The sequence below is a fragment of the Sceloporus undulatus genome, chromosome 3 (genome assembly GCF_019175285.1).
Source record: "Sceloporus undulatus isolate JIND9_A2432 ecotype Alabama chromosome 3, SceUnd_v1.1, whole genome shotgun sequence".
Classification (NCBI taxonomy): domain Eukaryota; kingdom Metazoa; phylum Chordata; class Lepidosauria; order Squamata; family Phrynosomatidae; genus Sceloporus; species Sceloporus undulatus.
Window position 1 is genome coordinate 47,634,688 of NC_056524.1, and position 19,517 is coordinate 47,654,204.

Below are 19,517 nucleotides of genomic sequence, written 5' to 3' on the forward strand. Positions count from 1 at the left end.
CCAGCCTCCAGAGGTGGAGCTTCTCTTTCCTCCCCGCGCAGACCCAAGGCTGAGCAGCATGGAGAGGGCTTTACCAACAAGGTGCTTCCTCTTCGTTTTCCCCCTTTCTCTTCTTCTTTCTCCTCCTCCTCCTCCTATTATTTTTCTTCTCCTCTTCCTCTTCCCCCCTCCTCCTCTTTTTACCTTTTTTCCTATTCTTCTTTCTCCTCCTTTCCTTCTTTCTCATTCCTTTCTTTTTTCTCCTCCTCCCCCCTTCTGCCTCTGCTGCTGCTGTTGTGTGTGCCCAACTCCCTTTTTGCCAGGCCTGCATTTGCCAACAAGAGGGAAGCCAGGACTCGTGGGGGCCATGGGGGAGGGGAGCTGAGGGGGAGGCACCAGGCAAAAGGGAGCCCAGGAGGGAGGGAGGGATGGGAGTGGCACCATCATGCTGCATCCACACTGAAGAAATAACGCAGTTTGGCCGGCAATGCTTTAACTCTTTTCTGACTCAAGGCTGTGGAATTCTGGGAGCTTGAGTGTGCTGTGGGGACCAGAACCCAAGCCCTGACTCTTTTATAGCTCAGGGTTTTTAGTGTGTCCTCAAAAAAACATGTCCTACATTTGAAAATGTTGACCTACATTTGTCCCGGTTTGGAGGTCTTGACTTATGGTAACCCTAGGTATGAAGTGATATATAAATGAACCTGCTGTTGCTGTTACCATTACCTGTGATTCTTTGCCGTTACCTGTGAATTCAAATGTGTCAGTCACAGAGACCACAAACAAGAAACTAAATTCTGAGTATACACTGGACCTCCTACAAATTTTCATTGCTCAGAAGAAAAATATTGTACAATTATTGTCCATGTGCTCCATTCCTATACCTCTGTTCCTCAATCACTGCTCAAAATGCTGATCGATTTCTAAGCTGTAAATCTGTAGTGGAGAATAAGAGCCCATTCAGCATGGGTTTCAATTAGCCTTTTATATTTTGAATGCTTATGGAGAAAGAATTATGCAATTCCTCTCCTTACAAAGTAGAGTTAACTCTCTACTGTGTGTGACATGCAGTAATAAAAGGAATAAAGGACAGAGAAAAAGTGAAATGGAAGCTTGCCTACCCAGCATGTGAAACAGAGAAATGTTAGTCTTTAAACACATTTTAGTAAAACCTCAGCAGTATGTGTTCCCAAAGCATTAGTTTGCTGTTCTATGCCTTTAAGTTGTTTTTGATTTATGGTGACCCTATCATGGGGTTTTCTTGGCAAATATTTTCAGAGGGTTTGCCATTGCCACCCTCTGAAGCTGAGAGAATGTGACTTGCCCAAGGTCACCCATGGCAAAGCCAGGATTTGGACCCTGGTTTCCAGAATCATAACCCAGCACTCAAAGGAAGGTAAGGATTGTATAAGGTAATACAGATGAATGATTTGGGATGATATGAAGTGAATGGAATGTGAAGGGTTAAGATATGAAGGCTATGGAGATTGTAGGAGTATGTAATGTTCAAACAGAATGTTTTATGTGTCTCTATGTATGTTTCTTATGATGTATGTTCCTACATGATTGGAAATGTTTTTATGTGGTTAATAAAAATAAATAAAAAAGAAAGTACAAGTTGGACTAGAGATGTAGCTACAGAATTCTAATTCAAGCCAATTTGCTTTTACATCTCTGTATGATCACACCTACACATCTTTTAGGCAACTTCTCCTCCCTGTTCATTATTTCTCAACTTTATTTGCTAATAGCAGCACATCAGTGATTTCCTACATGATCTTAACCAACAGATACAAAAACAAATCCAGGAAATTAGTCATGCTGGCAGCATCTGGCCAGATCTATGCAAGTATTTTCCTAAATTAAAAAGAAAGCTCTCTCTAAACAGGACACACACACTTTCCTGCTTGTGGAGAACCTCCCATGTTCTTAGAATAGCACTGTAAATGGGTTTCCTGCTACAATATAAACTAAACAAGAATCTTAAAATCATTTGCAGAGGTCATATGAGTTTGGCTCAAAAACAACCAACTACTGGATAAGAAAGTTTTGTTCCCCTACTCAATAGTAGCTTTAATGCACAGGTGTTTACTTCATCATATCGTTGAGACAATTTTGGTCAGAATACAAAGTGCACAAGGACTAAATAAGAACCATATCATGTCCCAGCTAAAGGAGATCTGAAAAAATATCTTGCAGCCTGCCTTCACCTGCAGTTCTAGGGGTGTGGAATTTCTTGAAAGTACCAATTACAACAGATTGTGAAGCCTTAAGTGAGAGCTAAAGAAAAGTGAGAGAACAGAGATAATACAAGGTTTGGTTAATAATAGCATTCATTGTTCTCATTTGAAGGAGTTTATAAAGTGATTCTTAAATATTAGAGTCTTGGGTGTCTCAGGATATCAGTGGCTCTTGGATGCTACGAACAATTCTGTACATGCAGAGACCAATACATCTAAAGTCTAAATGAGCATTCTTCTTGTCTGAAGAAGTCTTCAATCTGACAAGAGCTGCAAATAAAAATCTTCCTTTTAAAGTCCCTTCTCTGTTTGTCACATACATACTTCAATTAGGAACAGTTCTCCAGGATACAAATATGCTCATAATTTCTTTACTATATTCAGACCAGCTAACATATGCAGCAAGTATGGATCAGCTAACTCCATAGAACACAAAGCAAGCCCTGGGTTCGAAGTAGACATGAGGAGAAATGTCTATTCTCTATGATTAACCCATTAACCCACCCATTTCCTCACATATGCATCTCAGCAAACTTGCAAATTAAGGCCATATTTACCTTCCAATGACCAATTCCCAGGACTGGTTGGTTTAAAGCAGTTTGCTTTGAACCAAATAACTTAAAAAAAACCCCTTTTTGTTTTCCCCCCAATTGATTTGTATTTGTGTGTGTGTGTCTTGACTATTATTACTATTTTCCAAACCTTTTACTAAAACAACAGTGACTGGTTGAATTTAAACATTTAACAGTTTACTGCCTGCTGTTCATTGTTAGACCAGTATCCAGTGTCACTTACAGCTTTTTAATCACTTTATTTTTGTTGTTGTTGTTAACCACCATTGAATCAATCTCGACTCATGGCAACCCTTTGGATGAGACATCTCCAAGACTCCCTAATCTCCACTACTCTTCCCAGTTTCTGCAGTCATACCCGTGACCTCCTTAATTGAGTCCATCCATCTAACATGTGGTCTTCCCTTTTTCCTAATTCCTTCCACTTTTCCCAACATTCCAAGACATGAGAATTAAATGAAAGTGAAAGTAGGGCTGCTTAATAAGTCACATCTTCTCATGATATGACCAAAGTATGACAGTCTCAGTTTAGTCATCTTTGCCTCCAGGCAGGGACGTAGCCAAAGGGGGGGGGTTCGGACCCCCCCTTCCATTAGAAAAATGAATGGTGCGTGCTGCTGTGCCACCACACCCAAGCCCCATTATAATGGTGGCACTTAGTCTGGCCCCCCCCCCCCTTCCTAAAATCCTGGCTACGTCCCTGCTCCAGGGAAATTTCAGGCTTGATTGGTCTAGGAACCACCTGTTTGTTCTTTTTGCCATCCATGGTATCCTCACCACTCTTCTCCAGCACCACATCTGAAATTATTTTTTTTTTGTCCATTTTCTTAATTGTTCAGCTCTCACATTCATACATGGTAATGGGGAATACAATTGCTTATATGATTCTGACCTTCGTGCTTAGTTGTATACAGTGGTACCTCGGGATACGAAATACCCAGGTTACGAAATTTTCGGGATACGAAAAAATCCCATAGGGAATTATTGTTTCGGGTTACGAATGTTTTTTCGGGTTACGAAAAAACTTTTGGTGCTTTTTTCGGCTTTTTCGCACGGAATCGCGGCTTTTCCCCATTAGCGCCTATGGCTATTCGGCTTACGAAGGCTTTTCGGGTTACGAAAGCGGCCGCGTTACGAATTAATTTCGTAACCCGAGGCACCACTGTATCTTTGTTCTTGAGGATCTTTTCTAATTCTTTCATAGCTGCCCTCCCCTTCTAAGTCTTCATCTGATTTCCTGACTGCAGTCCCCATTCTGATCTATATTTGATCCCAGATATAGGAACTCTTTTACTATTTCTATTTCCTCATTTTCTAGATTGAACTTGAAGGTGATTATTTTTGTTTTCTTTATGTTCAACAGTAAGCCTTCCTTTGCATTTTCTCCCTTGACCTTTCTCAGTAGTTGCTCTAGGTCTACAATGTTTTCTGCTAACAGTATGGTATCATCTGTATATCTTAGATTGTTGATGTTTCTTCCTCCTATTTTCACACTTCCTTGTCCAAGCCTGCTCTTCGTATATGTTCTGCATACAAGTTGAAAAGATAGGGTGACAGGATGCATCCTTGCCTGGCCCCTTCCTTTGTCAACTGGGAATCATTCTATTTGTTCTCTTCTAACCGTAGCCTCTTGTCTTGAGTACAGATTCCTCATCAGGATTATTAGATGTGTTGGCACTCTCTTGTCTTTAAGAGCATAGTAAATGGGGGTGTAAATTGATCATTTCAAATTCATTGGGCACTGCTTTATGTTCCCTATGTGTTGACATATGTTGGTTGAAACTGGAGTTGATTCCATCAGTGTGAGTTGTAGTTTGATTGGAATGTCATGTGTTCTTGATGATTTGTTTTCCTCCATTTTTCTTACTGCAGCTTCTACCTCACGTTTTAGTAATTTGTGGTTCCTCTTCATATGGCTCTTCATTCCATGCATCCTTCATTTTTTCATCTCTTTTGTACAGCTTTTCTGTGTATTGCCTTCAACTTTTTTTTATTCCCTCCTGGTCTTGAATTATGTTATTTGTGTCATCATAGAGCATCCCAGTCCTTCGTTTGAATGTCCCTTTAATTTCCCAGATGTTGTGAAAAAGGTCTCGCTTTCCTTTATTGTTATTGTCTTCTATTTCCTTGCATTGGTCACTGTAGTAATTGTCATTGTTTTTTCTCACTAGTCTTTGTACTGTTGCATTCATGGTTCTTTGTTCCTGTCTCCCTTTTGTTTTGCTTCTCCTTTCCTTTACTGCTCAAAGCGTTTTATCTGTCATTCATTGTTTCTTCTCCTTTTTTTTGACTACTTTAAGAGTCTAACTGCATGCATCCTTTATTGCATCCCTGGCTTCTGCCCATAGTTCCTCTGATTCTTGGTTGATTATGCTTAATAGTGCAAATCTGTTTCTTATGTTGGCGCGTTACAGACCGCCCAAAACAGACGGTCTGCCGGTGCCTTCATTTGCTGCGCGGAGGAGCCTCAGCAGCCAAACCGCGAGGATCCTCCGCACCACAAAAATGCAGCCAAATGGTGCTTCTTGTTGCAGCATGCTAATGATGCCGCAAGGTGCCAATGGCGCACTCATGACGTCATTAGCGCCGCACGATGTGTGGACACTAGGCATCCGTGATGTCAAGATGGCGGCACCCATGTAGAACCGGTCCCCAGGATGTACTAGGGTTAGGGGCGTGCATAAAGCATGCCCTTTCCTAACCGTAGTACGTCCTGGGGATGTACTTTACGCCTATGTGGAACGGGCCATTGTCTCTGAATTTTGTTGAGATGTTGTTCAGCTCATATTTTGGTATGATGACTGATTTTTTTGTTGTTTTACTCTTAGTTATGAGTAAATCAGTCATCATACCAAAATATGAGCTGAACAACATCTCAACAAAATTCAAAGACAATATATGAAACAGATTTGGTACAGAATATGGCAGCCAGGCTGGTTAGTGGCACACCTAGATATCACTCCTGTTTTAAAATCCCTTCACTGGCTGCCTATTAGTTTCTGGGCAAGATACAAAGTGTTGGTTTTAACCTTTAAAGCCCCACATGGCTTTGGTCCTGTCTTCTTGTGGAAGTGCCTTCTCCCATATAATCCACCCTGCGCTCTTCGTTCTACTGGGAAAAATCTGCTTCAACCAAAGAGGACTAGATTTTCTGCAGTGACTCTGATCCTTTTCTGCAGCCGCTCCTAGATTCTGGAACAGCCTGCCGGATGAGATCCATCAAATTACCAACTTGGAAACCTTTAAGAAAGCTATTAAGACATCTCTCTTCCGGCAGGCCTTTCCAGATCAGAACATCCTTGTTGATCTGCCTCCCCTTCCCCCGCTCCCATTATTCTCCATCTTTACCTTTTACTCTACCTGGTCTCTGCTTGAAATTTTATCTCATTTTAATTGTTATTGTACATCATTATTTTAAACCTCTTTTTGGTTTAATCTCTTTTTAGTATTTATTATGTTTTTATGACAGGGGGAGCGGGATGGGGATCTTGGAAATTTTAATGCTTTTTTCTTTTAATTGTATCTTGTTTTACTGCTGTAATCCGCTTGGATTCCTCAACATTAAGTGGAATAATAATAATAATAATAATAATAATAATAATAGATCATGGTTTCTACCACAGTCAGCACCTGGTCTAGTTTTGGCCACCACGATGGAGCTTCTCCATTTTCTGCTTCCAATTATATATCTGGTTTTTGTGCTGGCCATCTGGTGATGTCCACGTGTGTAGCCTTCTTTCTGGTTGTATGAAGGTGTTTGCAATGAATAGGTTAATGTCTTCACAAAAATCCATCAGATGTTTAGCTATCTCATTTCTTTTGCCTAATCCAAATTTGCCTACTTTTCAATCCTTTATTTCTTCCTACTTTGGGATTAAAATCTCCCATTATCAACCTGACATCCTGTGGTGGTGTGTTGCCAATTCCTTCCTGTAGTTCTTCCTAGAATCTGTTCTTTCGCCTCTGTAGTTGGTGCACATACTTGTATTATGGTGATATTTATAGGTTTTCCACTGAGCCTTGAGATGATTCAGTCCGATTTTGCATTGTAACCATGGACTGCTTTTGCCACATTTTTCCTTAGTATGAAGATGGCAGTTTGTTCGTGTCTTCATTTCTTGAGAACACTGTGTAGTTGTCCGAGTCAAAGTGACCTATTCATCTCCATTTCAACTCACTTATCGCCAGTACTGTTGTGTTCATTTGTCCCCCCTCCATATATTTAGTTTTCTCTGGCTCATGCTTCTTACGTTCCATGTTCCTATACTGTGTGTGTTGGTGTTTCAGATAGTGTTTGCTTTTTTAAGTGTGTTAACTGTTTGTCTTCCCATCTTTTCGGTTTTTCCATGCCCTTGGGCCCTGTCTATGTCTCTCTTGGATTCTCTCATCTTACAGTTCCTATTTCATTTGCTTCTTCCCAAGAAATGCCATTCAGAAACAGTTCCTTCAATTAAAGCAAAAGCAAAAAAGCAAAACAACAAAACAGAACACCTTGCTTTAAAAGAGCACTTCGTAAAGAACTATTATTATTTAAGGCTAGTGAAATGAACTGCATTTTACTACCTAATTTTCTGATTTAGTTCTGTATTTGTGAAGTTATATCCTATGCTCCTATAGTCTACCAGCTTGTCAATATAATTCCCAAAGTTTTATTGAAAGATGCAAAACATTTCAAAGCCTAATAACTTTGAATTGTTAGAAAGCATTTAAATATGGTTGATCAAGCTTTGTTATATAAAAAATGTTTGTTTTTATAGCATAAGCAGGATTCATTTTTTTCATTAAAAGATTAATAAAAACCTGGTTTAAATAAACAAATGGTTTAAGCCAAAAAGGATTTAAAAAACAAAAACAAACACCCAGCAATTTATAAATATAGGCTACATGCAAAATATAATGGTGAAGAATTATACTTTGGCAAGAACATGTACAGTACTTGCATTATCATTTAGAATCCCTGAAGTGATGCTGTCACTGCTAATGCCTATCCTGGTCAGAATGTATAATGACTATGTGCACCCAGGAGTATGCTTGTGAGTTAAAGTGAACTAAATCTCTAAGATGCCCATGGGTTCAAAAATGCTCTTGCTTAAAACATTAATGGACAGGTTCCCCACCTCCGCCCATGTTTGACAGCCATGAGACTAAGACTAGCAGACACAGCTCAATTTGTCCATGAGGGTGGAAGATTTGAGGGAAGTGGCAACACCAGATGCCAATTCTCCATGCTGTGGCATATGGGCTGTTTTCCAGTCCTACAAATTCTCAAGCTACTTGAGGCTTCACTTAAAACAGCTGAGCCTGTTTGCTTGAGTAGGTGGTGCAAATCTGTAGAGCTGCTGTGCAGTCTCAACCATGAACATTCATTTCTCACTACACACTGGACACAAGATTTCAGACAGGGGCAGCTTTTGCCAGGGCTGTATTTTTCCTGTGTGGCATGACAGTCTCACCTCTGTGGTTAATAGTTCACTAGTCTCCTATTTGGGTGAGTCATACAGATCATGAACAAGGAGGACAGGTTACTTACTTGTAATTCTTTGGGTGGTCATCTGTGAATTCACATAATCCTGTCCATCATTATCTTGCCATGTCCTGATTCTCCTCAGATCCTTGGCTGCTGCTCCAGGTTCCATGGAACATGTAGGTGTGTGTTAGATGTGTGCGGAGTGGGTGGCGCTACCATCACAACCCTTGCAACAGCTCTTGAAGGTTTGTCTATTTGCCCGAGTCATAAAAAACTACAAGGAATAGTATACCTCTCCCCTTGCAGATGTTGAGTGGAGGGGATTATGCACAAACCTAGTGATTTTTAACTAACACGGTGTGTATACATCCTTTTAAGTTGCCTGTCGGCAGAATGAACAAATAATGGTAAAGGACAGTATAAGATGGAAGACTGATCCAAAGACAACAGGTTTATAGTTTAAAACCTTTAAGTAAATTTAAGATTTATTTCTATTTCAGTCTGATTGGAACTTCCACTGTATAAGTCTTCCTTCCCTGAGAGTGCACAATGTCTTAACCATTTTCAGTTGGGGAAGAAGAAGAGTTAACCCCTCTTTCTGTTTAGGAAAAAAACTCAGATTCAGCTGTTATGTAGTTATCTAGTGTGCCCATGTCACACGCGGGTGCGTCATACATGGCTTTAAGCTTATGCTGAAGCTGTGTGCCGGAAATGGCAATGGTGCACATGCCTGAGCCTCAGTTTTCAGTGGAGCTTGAGTATACATAGTATTTGCCTTATGCAAGGAGGGGGGTCCAGAACGGATCCCCCCACATAAGGGAAGGGCCCACTGTATTTCATATATTGGCCTTTTACCACATATTCATATTCTATACAGAAATACTGTTCTGTGATACATTTTGGTAATCTGAAAACACCTTTTTCAACAAAAGTTTGTCTTTCAAATACATTAAATAATTTCTAAGTTTGTTTTATTCCTATTGATAAAGAACTCTAGTCATTGATTTCCTGTTCTCCACATAACCTAAAAACATTGTATTTGGACACCAAGAAACACGCATAGAACACATTAAACTCAATTGGAAGTATATATTTATAACAAACCTTGTTGGTCCATGTTTTAAGACCAGCCTAAGTATTACGAATACTTAATGATGTGGATGACCTCAAGCATGAAAAAAAAATTTAACTAGATTGTTCTACTACCAGAGAAGTAGGTGTGGTGTGAGAGGAGTTGGCTTTCTTTTTTAAAAAAAAAAACTACTACAACTATCTCGATTGTTTTTGCACAGTACCTGGCTAATTTAAGCTCTTCTATAATAAAACCTTGCACCTTGGACCATACACTTCATAGCGTAGCAAAACATTTGGGAATGGATTGGTTTATTAAAGCAAACAAGAACTGCAAATGAAGGGTCCCTCTGTTTCAGGCAAAGTTTGTTACCACGGGGTACCACATGTAAACCTCCTTTCTCTGCAAAATACACACAATCTTCATTAAGAAATTGTGTAAGAAAGCTTTCCGACTGGCTTTACTTCACATAGTCTTCTCTAATTTCCATGAAACTCTCCTAGACAATGAGAAATATTATTCACAATTTGCACAAGAACAACTTAATTTTTTTTTCTTATTTTCTGCATTTAGGAAAATGTTAACTGAATCCGTATATTGGCAGAAAGTCAGGATATAAGAAATAATAATAATAATAATAATAATAATAATAATAATAATAATAATAATAATAATAATAGTAATAAAAATAATGGAACTTTTTTTTCTCCTCATTCCACTAAGGACAACAAGCATTTAATATGAAAGACACAGAATTGTAATGCCTTTGAATTTTCAAAGATGTCAGGAATCATAAAGAGATGTTCTGGCTAGGAGGCACTTTAATATGACCATCTAGCTGCTGGACTGGTTAGAAATGCTTCCAAAAAACCTTGCAATTCCTCTTCCGCATCTAGTAGCTGGTTCATACATTGTCTTCACTCCTGCAGGACGACCTAAGCCAAAAAAAAAATAAAAAAAAATGCACTTCTGTCATTATATAACTACATCTACTTCAAGATCACCCAGGTCTTATGAGCATGTAAGACTAAATAAACAAACAGTGGAGACTAGCTCCACAGAACTCAAATATCATTTTATAGTTACCAAGAGGTAGAAAGACACAGATTCTTCCCCTATCCTGTGTCTACAGGAAATGTATTTTCTGCTGAATTATGAAGGCTTTTATAATCAAAAAGATGGCGATTTTACCTTTTTAAAAACCTTTTAAGATATTTTAACTGGTTGACATGCTCAATATTTTTATTCTGTTTATATTATGTTATTGTTTTAATTTGTTGTTGTTTTAAACTGTTTAAACTGTCTCTATTGGGCCTAACATGTCCCAAGGGGCCAAAAACATGTTAGTTTTGCCTCACACACCCCTTGTTGACACTGGGGTATGAGAGGCTAAACATTTCCTCAAACGGCCTGAGAGGGAGTTCACCAGGCAGGTCCAGCTTCATCAGGACTAGCCTGGAAGGAGACTCCCCCCTCCATAACTGTCACCTGCCAGCCTGAGAGGGAGTTCACCACGCAGGTCTAGTTCCATCAGGACTAGCCTGGAAGAGGGAAGAGCCCTCCCTCCAATCCATTTGCCTTGGTCCAGGCCTCAGAGGGAGAGAAGAACCACTGGACCTCATCCCCTTTCCCTCCACCATTCCCTTCTCCTTTCGTTTCATGTCTTTTAGATTGTAAGCCTGAGGGCAGGGAACTGTCGGATTAAAAATAATAATTGTAAGCTGCTCTGAGAGCCATTAGGGCTGAAGGGCGGGCTATAAATACCTAAATAAATAAAATAAAAAATAAAATAAAATTTCCCCCTGAACGTTTTGGAGGCTCATAGGCTGCACTTGCTACACCCTTGAAAAATATACTGAACCATAGGCTCATATAGCATATTCTCTAGATGTAAGCTGTTTCCAACCTCATTCAGATCCCTTTAAATACAGTTTTCTATCTAAATAAACATGTTTATCAGCTTTTATTTTCTGTTTATATACTCTCAGCAGCCTCTCATTGAAGTTATATTACAAATGAATACATCACCAACTTTGCTTTGCTGTTATTTGGCATAACACAGTTATACATGCCTTAGTTACAGTTGCTATGGAAGTGAGGCTCCAAGCTGGATTTGAAAATGACTAGGGAAGAAACTACCCTTGAACTGGTCAAAAGGGTCAATAGTGACTGGTAGTTAGGAATTCTCTAAGAAACATGATTGATGAGATGAGATTCTGGCTTGGAGTCAGTGAACTATAGTTAACTGAGAAAAGAAGTAAAGACTACAGCTAGGTCCTGACTAGAGGGTGAGTGAGACACTCAAATTTTAGGAAAAAAGGTCAACGTGAGAGAACTCTTCTAAGACAAATGATGAATTATTATTTTGTTAGTAGATGCAGAAGGCTGTACAGTCAAAATTTCAGGTGCACAGCAGAGCCCAACAGCAGAAAGTTTCAGGCAGAGGTCAGACCACTAGGAACTTCAACTAAAATCTGTGAAACTAGAAGCTTTGAAACTTGCCAGCAACTAGAAGCAACAAGAAGAGCTGGAGAAAGAGGAAGGCTGTTATACAGCATCTGCTCCTAATCCTGAAATATCATTCCAAGACAGACTGGTATCATGCGGAATAATCTCTACATCAGTTGTAGACAGATGTCTCTGTACCACTGGTGATGTTACCACAGTTGATATCAAACCCTCCAGAAGGGTGGAGAAAGTGTGGCCATGGGTTACATACAACCTTCCAATTTGAGGTCTCCAGGGCTCTCTGTACCTTCTAAGTTTTTAAAGAAAATTATTTTGCCCCTCCCATCTCCCACAAGCGAAAATTTCACTGATTTCTGGAGGTCATCTGAGGCCTGGAAGAAATCTTGTCACTTCCTATTGAAAATAATCTCTTTTCCTGGGCCTAGAATATGGCCAGATTGTCCCTCCCACACGCCCTGGACAGGTTGCGGCAAAGCAAATTTTTGGAAGGACTTTTTTCCAGGGTGAAGGGTTCTTTTTCAAGGTCCCCTGGCCTAGCAGAACAAACAGGATACATTCCTACTGTACAGATGCTGGCAAAGATCACCCACCAAGGCAACCAAAGTAGCCTATCCTCCACAAACAGATGTAAAGCCAAACAGAACTGGGGTAGATAATATGCCTACAAAAACTCTTGGAGCTAGACATGTTACACATGTTGAGCATTCCTCGCTATGGCAATGCTGTTGCTAGGAGCTGCAGTTCAACATCTTGAGGATCACACTTTGCTCATATGTCTTCAGTAAGGGCATCACAACTATCAGAATAGTACCCTGTTGTGAACAAGTTCACCACTAACTTTATCCATCCTGTTCACTCTTCTAATTAGTGAAGAGAAGGTTCAGCACACACAGTAGGCCTTACATCTAAGATACTTGTATACTCATCTTGGATGGTATACAAGTTTAAGAATGTCCATCAGAACTGGGCAAGCAGTGTAATCCAATGGCATAAATTATGATGCTCCATTCAGCACAGAAAGATATGTCTATATATGCAATGCCATGCAAACAGGCCAGGTTTCCATCACATGCTAAAATTTATTGTGTATTATTACATGGTATCCACAGGGTTCCTTTTCTACCTTTTTAAGTTATCCCCTCCAGCTCTCTCTACCACTTGCTGATGAATTTGCAACTTTATAATACTAAAATAGAAACTATCTGTTCTGATCATGCTGTTCTTGAACTCTCATTACCAACGTATCAAGTGTCTGTTTGTAAAGTCAAAGGCTTTCATGGCCGGCATCTGTAGGTTTTTTGTGTTTTTTTGGGGGTTATATGGCCATGTTCTAGCAGAGTTTCTTTCTGATGTTTCGCCAGCATCTGTGGCTGGCATCTTCAGAGAATGCTTTGCCTGGAAAAATTGGGTGTATATATACCGTTTGAGCCTGGGAATGCAGGAGTGATTTGTGTGTGTATTGTTCTGTGTTGATGGCTGGCCTCAGCCTGGGAGGCTAATGCAAAAGAGGATTAATGTCTCTAATTGGTGATCATTATCTACTGGGAAAGCCCCTGACTCTGAATGGTTTGTAAAGTCAAATGCTTTCATGGCCGGCATCCAGTTTTTTGTGGGTTTTTCGGGCTATGCGGCCATGTTCTAGCAGAGTTTCTTTCTGACATTTTGCCAGCATCTGTGGCTGGCATCTTCTTTCTCTGAAGATGCCAGCCACAGATGCTGGTGAAACATCAGAAAGAAACTCTGCTAGAACATGGCCACATAGCCCAAAAACCCACAAAAAACTCTGAATGGTTTCCCATTTGCATTTGCAAATCACTCCTGCATTTCCAGGCTCACACAGTATATATACACCCAATTTTTCCAGGCAAAGCATTCTCTGAAGATGCCAGTCACAGATGCTGGCGAAACATCAGAAAGAAACTGTTAGAATATGGCCACATAGCCCGAAAACCCCACAAAAAACTAAGTGTCTGTTTCTTCTACATATTCTACTCTTTCCCATCTGGGCAGACTTGATTCCCAAAAGCCAATCCTGGTTCAGTTTGGTTGTAGGGAAGGGGATGCTGTGGGAGGAGTGGTTATAAAGGGGAGGAGAGAGTGACAGTTAAGAATCAGTTGAAGACAGTTGAGGTTCAATGGAAGTTCAGTGCAGAGTTCCCTTGGAGGAATTCAGAATTCCATTAAAGGAGTAGAGAATTTAGAAGCAGAAGGGAACGGTTTAGTTTTAAAGTAATTCTATCAAACTATCCTACATAAGCTACATTCTCGCTCTCGAGAGCCCCAAAGCCCCTTCTTCCCAAGAAGCATGGCGAGGGAGGAAGGGATCCCTGGGGTTGAGGCGGCTGTGGCTTCCTGGGCTGCGGTCAATGCCTGGAGCATGTGTGGAGGTGATGCCAAACACCCTCCTCCTCTCCATCTCCCTTGGCTTGGGGTCTGAATATGGCAATTTAAGCCTAAATAATCATGTACAAAATTTGAATAAAAGCAATTAAAAGCACGGCAATAAAAAAGTACAGCACTGACCACTTAAAAAATCATCTAGCAACCAGTCATTATCAAGAATTTGTCTGACTAAAAAGCATTCCTCTGACCACAGAAGGACATCAGAATGGAGCTGCCCTAGCCTCATCTGGAAGCATGCCCCACAGTCTCAGCACCTGAGAGAGACCTCACAACCTAGGCAGATTTGTTTGAGAGAACAAAATTGTTTAGACCCAAGAGGTATATATAGCACTTTATACAGCATAACCTGCACTTTGAATTATGTCTAAAATGGACTGGTAGGTAAAACTGTTGTAGCAAGGGAGTTGTGTGCTTTCTGTAACCAGCCACAGTCAATCTGGCTAGAGAATTCTGAGCCAGCTGAAACTGCTTGCAACAGAAGTCCAAAAAGGATGCAACTAAGACTTGGATTACCACTGTCAGATCAGACATCATTAAGAATGAGAGCAGTTGGCACACTGCTTTAACTGGGTAGACCCTAAAGACCACTATAAAACCTGGGGATTCATATTTCAGTGATATGCAGGAAAACACACAAACCATGCAACCTATCCAAAATTACTTCAATCTATTTCCATATCTGCCTTTCACCTGACTAGGAACACACCTGTCCTGTCTAAATTAAGCTTCAATTTGTTCATCCTCAGTCAGTCCATTACTGTAGCACCTCTGCCATGTCTGGACTAAATTTGATTTGTTCACCTTCACCAATTCCATTGCTGACACCAGACACCAGTCTACAGCTAGAACAGTTTTTCTTTGAATTTATATGAGAAGGAAGAGTAGGTGTCATTTTTCACTCTTGCAAGGGCTGCTCTAGTGGCTCCATCACACTCTGTTTTGGAGTAATTTTGAGGCTTTTAAAAACTTTTTAGAATATGAGGGTGTTCTAGGACCAAAAGTACTGTTTTCAGCCTTTTTGTGCTGTTTTGGGTGAAATCTGCCTGTTGAAGTATTTGTATTTATTATTTCATGGGGGGGAGCTGGGTGCCACAAAACAGGGAACAGCAGAGTATGTAGTATTGTGCAAATCAAGCTTACCCCACTCTCACTGTAGAAGGTGATAAACGCTGTTCTGGGCAGCTTGAATACTTAGACTTTAAATGACTACAGGTTTCCTCCCAAACGAAGAGAGCAGGCAAACCTTATTAATAGCTCTGCTTTCTACAGTGATTAGTGGAGATACCCATTCAAGGATATTTTCTCTTCCATAGACAAAATACTGTTTTAACCTGCATCAATGCAGAGAAAACCCTGAATTATTTAACATATACACCAAGAAGTAGTACTCTGTGATAATCCAAATATTTTAGAAGGTGAAACAGACTGGACTGCAGTAGACAAGCCTGAAGTTGAAGGAAAGAAACTACATGATATGCTGGGGCATTTTTTCCTTTATGAAAAAACACAAGTGTAAATCATTAGTAAAGTTATATATGTAATAGTTATATACATTTATTCAATTTACACTCCAAAATTAATTTCTACTCACCAGTACCCTGATCCTGATTTGGTGGTGTGATGTACCTATAATTTCCAGTGCACTCAGTTGTGATTTTCTGCAATCCAAGAAAAAAATAGCCTATATATTTATGCTGTAGACTGATTTGTGAGCGGTTTTCACCTACTCACTCACATTTTTTCAAGTTATCTTAGCACATAGAGGCAAGATGAACTTGATGGTTAAGAAACATCTGCTTCTGTACCAGTAGCTAAATACATAGATTCGTCAGAAAACAGAAGTTTTCTGAAGGTAGTTACAATCAATATCAAGATAACCTATAAAAATCTTAAAACAAAATTCAGTTTCTTAAACAAGCATGATTAAAGGCTCTTCATCAGTCACAAGCCTTTGCAAAAGAGTCAGAAGCAGCTGTATCACACAGCTTATGAACTTCCAAATACCTTTCATGTTATTGCTGCTAGGAAACACAATCCAAATAATGCTTGCTTAAAAACATCTGTCAAGGAAATTTAGCATTAACTGTACAAGAGTATGTCTCAAGCTTGTGCTTCCCAGATGTTTTGGTCTTTCATTACCAATCAGCCCCAATTTGCATTACCAATAGTCATGGATGAGAGTTTTAGTCAAAAACATTTTGAAGGCACCAGGTTGGGAAACTTGCTCTATAGGAAACTGTAGTTTGTTAAATAGGAAGTCTGACCTGGAAACGTCCAGCATCCAGTACGACCATCTTAGGGTTCACTGTTTTTTTGGAGTTGCTTTCATGCAGAGGTAAATGAGATGCAGTTAGCTGTATGCCAAACATATCTGCTAGGGAACTGCTGATGCAGTATCTATAAAAGGACAGAACAAAATGAGGACAAAAGTATCATTTTCACATATTGCAGAGAAATACTGAAATTCCAAAGCTACAAAGATGTACAATACACATATGGAAGTAAAAAAGTACTTCCAAGAACAAGGAGAGCAGGAACATGAGCTTTGCCAGGCTGGAGTGTTAAAGAAGTAATAAACCAGGGTAGGCAGAAAGAAGCAGTTCAGCTATGGATAAAGACAGCTCCTTCTTGAACTAACAAAGCAATGGTAGTTTACAAAAACTGGGATTATGCATCTTCTCCATGAGGAGCAAAGAATGTGACCACCTTGCTAACAAAGGACTACTTGCAAGTGAGGTTAACCAGATGGATGGAGTACAGTGATGAGTGGGCATATCTTAGAAAGGTGCATGCAGAGACAGGAACACGGAGAAACTATCTACACTTTTTCTGAGTCTGGAGATATAACGGATGAAGGGAGGTGCTTCCCACTCTCCAGTGTGGCATTTCATTCTCCAGAATGTATTGAAGTAAGTGAAACCATTGTTGCAACAGGAAGACCAATTTGTCCATGAAAATATATCAGAAATTCAGAGATCTTCTAAGTGATAATATATAACTAAAGGTCTATACAGTGAGTAACAAATGAGAATGCAATCAGACCCAATTTGATTTTATTGAAAGATGCTTTAAAATCCTGCTCTTCCCCACCGCCATTCCCTTCTTTTGTGTCGTGTCTTTTTAGACTGTACGTCTGAGGGCAGGGAACTGTCTAATTAAAAATAATAATTGTAAGCTGCTCTGATAGCCTTTAGGGCTGAAAAAGATACACAACATATAAAAAGATAGATAAAACATCCCAAATAATAAGCTTCCCTGTTTATACATTAAAAGCTACTTCAACAAAAAGCTCTTTTGTCTGCTGCAAAAGGAAAGCAGGAAGGGAGTTAGCCTAGCTTCACATGAGAGGGAGTTCCAGAAGGTGGGAGTAGCCACCAAGAAGGCTCTCTCTCATGTCCTCACTAAGCAAGCTTGTGATGGTGACAGGACTAAGACAAAGCCTTCCTCATAGATCCCAAAACTCTAGCAGGCTTGTATGGGGTGATATGTTTCAGACAGTCTGGACAAAAGCTGTTATAGGTCTTTGCCTTCCTCTGAGGCTGAGTGTGAGACTTGCCCAAGGTCATCCAGTGCATTTCTATGGCTAAACCCAGATTTGAACCCTGGTCTCCACAATCCTAGTTCGGCACCCAAATCACCACATCACTCTGGTTCTCTAGATAGCTTGCTGATAGGGTCTACTATCAGCTTCGGCTGATATGCCAGCTGTGCCCCTTCCTAGATCTGGAAAACTTAAATATAGTGGTGCACGCACTGGTAACCTTAAGGTTAGACTTCTGCAATGTGCTTTACATTGGGCTACCTTTGTGTCAAGCTTGAAAACTTCAGTTGGTTCAAAATATAGCAGCCAGATTGGTTACAGGAACATCCAGGAGTGAACATATTGCACCCATACTCAAGTCACTCCATTGGCTGCTAATTAGTTTCCAGGCAAAATACAAAGTGTTGGTTTTGACCTTTAGAGCCCTACATGGTTTGGGTCCCGGTTATCTACAATCTGTCCTGAACACTGAGGGCAGTTGCTACAGCCTGCAAGAACCTGACTGGCAGCCGTAACCAGAGGACCTTCTCATCAGCCACTCCAAAACTGTGGAATGACAAGGCAGAAGAGATCCAACAGCTAAACCAGCTGTCAGAATATAAAACACATTTGAAGACCTCTCTCTTCCAGCAGGCCTATCTAGGCAGTTTTTAAACCTGAATTTTATATTTAATTATTATCCTATGTATTGTGATATAAATACTGTGTAGATATATAACTTAGTATCTGTATTTTATTTAAGGATTCTGTTTTAACTATGTTGTAACCCATCTCAAGTCGTGAGGTAAGAAATTATAATTACTATTTCCTTTTATTTTAGAGGACCAAATCACAGATTATGCTTTGAAGATAGGCAAGGTGACTCAGGACAATGTTATCTTGCAAAAAATTGTGATTTTAAGAAACTGCTTTATACTCACGCAATCTTTTTGCAAGTAGCAAGAGCACAGAATAGAACATCATTTTCTTCATGCCACTGGCACCTAAGTATAAACCAGATTTTTATCTCAACTTCAGAATTACTTATTCATTCATTTTATTTATTTCCCACTCTTCCTCAGAGAACAAAGGGGGCTAACAACCCAAATAGTAAGACAGCATTTTTTATTCCAGATAAAAGATTTTTTTTCATCTACTTCATAATTTAGAATTAGAATAAAATATTTTCAAGACTGGAATCTAAATTATTAGCATAAGAAAAAATGTTACCAGACAATAACTCATGCATTTTCAGGAATACAGTAGTATAGTAGAGGATTTCCAATTATTTGGGTTTTCTCCCATAGGTACACTAAGGAATGTTACCATGACACATTCAAACACACTCATTGTGCAAAGATGACATGGAAAAGTCAAATAAAATAAAAAAGCATTACTATGACCTCAACGGTCCCCCCTTATAAGCTCTACCATTTGTGTTTTCAAAAAATTGCAATGCCTTCCACATTCCACGTTCTTTCTATAGAACAGTGCCTTGCAAAACCCTCTCAAAAGATTTCATGATCATAAACCTCAAAGTAGATTCAAACTTTTCAATTAACTATGACCATGTTATACTAACGGTTCTTGCTGCAAACAAAGTAGCACCATACTGAAAGTTGGTAGCTTATATAGCATAGATTACACCAATATAGGACTAAAACAGAAAATAAAGTAGCAAAAATTCAGTTCAGATGTTATGGCCACTAGCTTAGATAATAATTGTTCTACAAAAAGATGTTGTTTTAAAGCAAATTATATTGGCTGAACTTATTTGAAGGAATAGTTTCTGAAT

The 19,517-nt window shown here is 39.6% G+C and overlaps 1 protein-coding gene and 1 long non-coding RNA gene across 7 annotated transcripts in view; one reads left to right on the top strand and one right to left on the bottom strand.

Moving 5' to 3' along the window:
* The window catches only part of LOC121927100, a 26,154-nt gene continuing 6,637 nt past the window's right edge, over nucleotides 1–19,517 (top strand). The window contains exons 1-2 of the long non-coding RNA XR_006103139.1: nucleotides 1–81; nucleotides 8,401–8,503. This is a non-coding gene — a long non-coding RNA (uncharacterized LOC121927100). The remainder of the gene's footprint in view (nucleotides 82–8,400; nucleotides 8,504–19,517) is intronic.
* MAEL (maelstrom spermatogenic transposon silencer) overlaps nucleotides 9,988–19,517 on the bottom strand; it is a 25,331-nt gene continuing 15,801 nt past the window's right edge. For 2 of the 6 annotated variants that reach the window (XM_042460656.1, XM_042460653.1), the window contains 4 exons: nucleotides 18,664–18,726; nucleotides 16,467–16,599; nucleotides 15,794–15,860; nucleotides 9,988–10,265 (listed from right to left, as the gene is read on the bottom strand). In XM_042460656.1, coding sequence (XP_042316590.1) covers nucleotides 10,165–10,265; nucleotides 15,794–15,860; nucleotides 16,467–16,599; nucleotides 18,664–18,726 — 364 coding nt within the window. In that variant the 3' untranslated portion in view covers nucleotides 9,988–10,164. The remainder of the gene's footprint in view (nucleotides 10,266–15,793; nucleotides 15,861–16,466; nucleotides 16,600–18,663; nucleotides 18,727–19,517) is intronic. The other 4 variants (XM_042460654.1, XM_042460655.1, XM_042460657.1 and 1 more) reach the window with 3 other exon arrangements.